Source organism: Tupaia chinensis, unplaced genomic scaffold, assembly GCF_000334495.1.
Source record: "Tupaia chinensis unplaced genomic scaffold, TupChi_1.0 Scaffold144346_1, whole genome shotgun sequence".
Classification (NCBI taxonomy): Eukaryota; Metazoa; Chordata; class Mammalia; order Scandentia; family Tupaiidae; genus Tupaia; species Tupaia belangeri.
Window position 1 is genome coordinate 3744051 of NW_006204205.1, and position 6000 is coordinate 3750050.

Below are 6000 nucleotides of genomic sequence, written 5' to 3' on the forward strand. Positions count from 1 at the left end.
TGTAGGTTTACTGTGTGTGCTTCTTTTCTCCATAACAGTATATAGTTGGTATTGCTTTGTAGGTCAGATGCTGCTTTCTCTGCCCTTTCTTTCTTCTTCTTCTTCTTTTTTTTTTTTGTTATAGGATGTATTTGCTTGCCAGAGAGAGAAAGAGAGAGAGAGACAGACAGAAAGCAAGAAAAGCAAGACCCCCCCCCCCAGGGGGAATGGCCATGCTGCAATCCCTTTTCTTCCATTCTCCTTTTGCGATTTTGGGCATTGCACGCACACTCACCTGGCATGAGTTTCAAGCAGGACTTGAACTGCGGTCGACTACGTGGGAGTCCAACGATATAACCATTACTCCATCTGCTTGTCCCTATCTCTGCTTTTTAATTGGGTAGTGAGACTATTTTTTTTTAAATTGGAAAGTGAGACTATTTATTTTTGCATAGAAAAATGCATCATGACTTTTCTGACAACCCAATACATGTAGTATGATTAGGTGATTAGTTTTAAACCTGTCTTTCTGTTTTTCTCTTTGCCTGGTTTGCTCTTTTTCCTTTTTTTTTTTTCTCTTTTTTTAACATTTTGGATCATCAGGTATTTTTTATTATTTCCTTTTATCTTTGTTGGCTTATAGCAATATATCTTTGATTTATTTTTATTTTGCTTTAAGATTTATGCTATACATTTTCAGGATATTATGATGTATCTTCAAGTGGTATACAACTTTACATACATAAGCATTTTACAGTAGAATACTTCCATTTCTTTCCTCTCATACTTGATGTTACTATTGTTAAGTATTTTACTTCTACATGTTATAAACTTCACATCATGTTGTTATTTTTATTTAAATGGCCAGTTATTTTTAAATAAGATTTAAATAATAAAGAAAAAATACTTTATATGAGAGGACTTTAGAAAGTTTGTGGAAAGATAGAATTTAAGTACGAGTTTTTTGTTTGTTTGTTTGTTTTCTAACCAAATGAGTTTTATTTGTTGTATAAACCAAACCACCTAACATCTTTCAGGTGAAAAAATACTAAATTTGAATAAAGATATTACAAAATGAATTAGAGCCCAATAAAAATTAGCTTTAGGGAGGGAACATAATTCTACTCAATTAAGGCAAACGTGTTTATAGACCAACAGCATGCTGGGTAACATTGTAGACTTCCAGTTTTGCCATGGTAACATTTGTGGGGCATTCCTTTTTGAACAGTACCCATTCCCTAGATGTCTACAATATCACCTTTCTTGTAGATGTGCATATATGTTGCCAAAGGAACCACTCCATGTTTTCTAAAAGGCCTGGAGTATATATATCAGGTGCCTCTCCTCTTTTCCTTTGTGTTCGTCATTTTGGTTAATTACTGGAAGATGGCGGTTCTGACCAAAAGGCAGTAAAAGTTTATTTTGATGCAAAAAATTTGAAGGCATAATAGTTTTTTCATAATATACATTTTTCATGAACTTTTTGAATACTGCCCCTCCTATTTATTTGCCCATGTAGTTACATTTTTGGTACTTTTCATTCTTTTATGTAGATCTATGTTTCCACTTAATATCATTTCATTTTGCCCAGAAAATTTCCTTTAACATTTTTTTTCTTTAAAAATTTTGCCAGAGGGCACATGTTGCCTTAGACAGAGAGAAAGTGAGAAAGCACCCTCCCCACCTCTACCATGGGGAATGGTTACGCTGCAGTCTCCTTTCCATTTTCCCTCTGTTTGGGATTTTGGGCACACATACACACGCGCCAGCATATTCTTCAAACCACTGGGTCTGGGACTGGAACCACAGTTGGCCATGTGGGATCCAGTCGCCTTAATTGCTACTCCATAGGCCGGCCTGACTGCGTGTTTTTTTTTTTGTTTTGTTTTGTTTTTTTTTTTTGAGAAGTTTTTGCTATAGGGCGCGTGTGCTCGCCAGACAGAGAGAGACAGAGAGACAGAAAGTGAGGAATCACCCCCCAGGGTGGGTGGCCACGCCGCAATCCCTTCTCCTCTATTCTCCTCTCGGGATCTTGGGCACGCACGCACACGCGCCTGGCGTGAATTTTAAGCCACTGGGTCCAGGACGGGAACTGCGGTCAACTACATGGGAGTCCAGCGACATAGCCATTACGCTAACTGCTGGTCCCCCTGACTGCGATTTTAACATTAGTTTGTTCTTGTGACACAGAGTGCGTATTGTAATTGTTGGTAATAAGGGTGAAGTTTGTACTAGAGTAAATTTTGAATCAGGGAAGAAGTTACATCACAGCATCAAAGGAATTAATTTTAAGAGCTGTTGTTCTAATTAGACTCCCAAAGGTGACCAATTTTCTTCATCATTTTCAGGGACTATTTTTGCATACGGACAAACTGGAACAGGCAAAACTTTTACCATGGAAGGCGTTCGAGCTGTTCCTGAACTTAGAGGAATCATTCCCAATTCATTCGCTCATATATTTGGTCATATTGCAAAAGCAGAGGGTGATACAAGGTAAAAGAGAATTCTTTTATTTCCTAATAAACATAGAAAAGCATATAGGTGTAAATTTTGTAAACACATTTTAAAACTTTTTATAACTATTTCACTGTGTGTTATAGTTTAAAAATTGATGTTTCATTTACAGATTTTTGGTTCGAGTGTCTTACTTGGAAATATATAATGAAGAAGTTCGTGATCTTTTGGGAAAGGACCAGACACAGAGATTAGAGGTAAGGATAATTGATATTGGAGTATCTTTCAAAGCAATAGTATGTTCACTAAGTTAAAGTACTTTTTGTATAAAAGGTACTTTAATATTTCAAATTGCCTTGTACATACATATTTCACACATGTGCAGACATATGTTGGGGTAAATTACTAAAGCAGGACTGCTGAATAAGGTAAGAAATAATTGGCTTATTTGATATATTGGGTTCTTGGGAAAGTTATGATACATTTTTGCACAGAAAAACATAGAAAAATACATCATTACTTTCCTGACAACCTAACATATGCCCCAATTAAAATTTTTTTTAGGTTTTAGCAGAGAGACAGAGAGGGACATAGAGAAAGTAAGAAACACTCCAAGAGAGGATGGCCACACCGCAGTCCCTTCTCCTCCATTCTCCTTTGGGATTTTGGGCAAACATGCACACACATCTGGCGTGATTTTCAAGCTGCTGGATTCAGGCCTCAAAAGCTGTGGTCAGCCATGTGGGAATCCAGTGCCTTAACCACCATGCCACGTACTGGCCACATGCCCAGTGTTTACTTTAATGTTTTAATATATGAAATAAGCAATAGAAGAAGACTAGCCTTTAAAATATTAATTTTGGATTTCTGTTTAGAATTGCATTGTCAATAAAATAATTAGAAGAGAATAACATATGTAGGAAAGCAGTAGAACAGAATTAGAGCAGCTGGAGCCACCATCATAGAATGGTACAGAATAACAGTAGCCAGGGACCAGCAGATGGCGTAATGGTTATGTTGTTGGATTCCCACATAGTCAACCTTGGTTCAAGTCCTGAACCTGGAGGCTTAAAATTCTTGCCAGGTGCATGTGTGTGCGTATCCAAAATCCCAAGAGAAGAATGGAGGAGAAGGGATTGCTGCGTGGCCATCCCCACAGGGGATGATTTCTCTTTCTCTCTCTCTTTCTCTCTCTCTTTCTCTCTTTGTTTCTCTGGTGAGTGCACCTGCCCTATAGCAAAAAGTCTCTCTCTAAAAAAAAAAAAAAGAACAGGAGCAGCCACTGTTACTGAGCTCTTACAGTACAGCAGTAGACCATAGTTGGTGGTAGTAGTAGTTAATTCATTTAATCTTCCTAGCAATCCAAATTTTCTGATGAGGAAACTGAATTTTGGGAGGGGTGGCTTCATGACTTGCTCAATGTCACCAGCAAGCAAATTGAGGTATCACCTGGGATTAGGAGGATAGTTTTGCCATTGTACATTGAATTCTGGCTCTGATCTTGAGCAAATTAACCTCTGTGACCTTTAGTTTTGTCTTATGAAAATGAAAATATAAGCCAGCCTCATAGCCTGTTGGTTAAGAGAGTCCAGTCCCAGGATCAGCAGACAGTGTTATGGTTATGTTGCTGGACTCTCACATGGCTGACTGCGGTTTGAGTCTTGGACTCGGTGGCTTGAAATTCACACCAGGTGTGTGTGTGTGTGTGTGTGTGTGTGTGTGTGTGTGTGTCCAAAATCCCAAGAGGAAAAGGGAGGAGAAGCGATTGCAGCATGGCAATCCCTGTTGCGGGGGTGATTTCTCACCTTCTTGTCTTGATGTCTCTCTGGCAAGCTCATGTACCCTATAGCAAAAATCTCTCTCAAAAAAAAATTAAATAGAGTTTGATCCCACTTGGGTGTTCACAGTTCACATCCTAGTCTGGCGATTCGAAAACATGCTGAGTGTGTCTGCGTCCAAAATCTGACAGGATAGAGAAATGGAGGAGAAGGGACTGCAGCATGACCCTTCCCCATTGAGTGATGCTTTCTTCTCCTTTCTGTTTCTGTCCTCCATCAAGTGTGGGTGCTCTCTAGCAATCTAGGAAAAAAAGATATATAGTATCTTTATTAATGATAGTATCTACTATATAGGATTATTGTTGTCAACCTAACAAGATAAACTGAGGCCAAATATGTAAAACAAAGCATGTTTATTATATATGTAAGGACTCAGCCAGCATGTAGACTAGAAAGCATATTTCAGGTAGCCCTAGACATGCTTACCGAGGTCTTAAAATAGGCCTTAGACAGGGTTTACCTTTTTTTTAAGAGAAAAATTTTTGCTATAGGACACGTGTACTCGCCAGAGACACAGACAGAAAGTGAGAAATCAGCCCCCTAGGGGTATGGTATGGTCATGCCACAATCCCTTATTCTCCTCATGGGATTTTGGGCATATGCCCAGTGTGAGGTTTAAGTCACCAGGTCCAGGACTCAAACTGCAGTCAACTCTGGGAGTCCAGCAATGTAATTGTTACACCACTTGCCGATCCCTAGACAGGTTTTGAAGGCAAAAATGACAAGGTAGTAGAGGAAATACATCAAATAAACTGTTTTGGAATTAGTAATGAGGGCAAACTGATGCCAGTTATCCTTGACTGCTAGGATCAGTAACAAGGAGGGTGACAGTCCAAGTTTGACTTGGCAGTTCTGGGCAGATGTCCTTGCAGAAGTAGCCCTCGTGTTAGTTTGCAGTGGTCTTTGTGCAGAGTTATGATTCGGGTAGAGTTGTTTAAAGAACAATTCTTGTTATCAGGCATAATAGTGCATTAACACAGCGTATGGTCTTTCCTGGCTAGGTTTAGTTAGAGTTGACACAAATAACTTCATTTTGATTCTCACAAACTCACTTTTCTCCTACTTGATCAAGATCTTTTCTGACAGCATTGCTGATAACATCATCTTATGGTCAGGTTTTACTTGTCCCTTGATACTGGGTTGTACCTGTCCTGATTGTTGATCTGTCTAGTCATCCCCCATTGAAGGGAAGTGATGATGACTAGAAGTCTGTGTCAGAAAACCTTCTGGCCACATATGAACAACAAGGAAGACATGGGAGTGGCTCACAGGCTAAGTTTACTTGAAGTTCATTGATGTAAAGTTATCAGAAGCCTGCATTCAAGAGTACTTCTAGGGACCAGCAGGTAGTGTGGCACTGGACCCAGTGGCTTGAAACTCACATCGGGTGCATGTGCGTGTCCAAAATCCCAAGAGGAGAATGGAGGAGAAGGGATTGTGGCATGGCCATCCCCCCGGGGAAGAGATTTCTCACTTTCTTTGTCTTTCTGTATGTCTCCAGTAAGTGCACATGCCCTATAACAAGAATCTCTTTAAAAATTTTTTTAAAATTATTTTATTTAACTTTATTTATTTACTTACTTATTTTAATTTGATCAGAGAGGAACAGAGTGACAGAGAAAGAGAAAGAGAGAAAGCTGCCAAGTCCAGGACTCAAACTGCAGTTGACCATATGGGAGTTCAGTGTCCTTAACCACCATACCACCTGCCAGCCCCTAGAATCTGTTTA

General features: G+C 39.2%; 1 protein-coding gene across 1 annotated transcript in view; it reads left to right on the plus strand.

Annotated features, from left to right (window-relative positions):
• KIF3A (kinesin family member 3A) overlaps positions 1–6000 on the plus strand; it is a gene marked incomplete in the record, with an annotated part of 60325 nt that overhangs the window by 13064 nt on the left and 41261 nt on the right. The window contains 2 exon segments of the mRNA XM_027767655.1: positions 2328–2472; positions 2606–2690. Of these exon segments, the coding sequence (XP_027623456.1) occupies positions 2328–2472; positions 2606–2690 (230 nt within the window).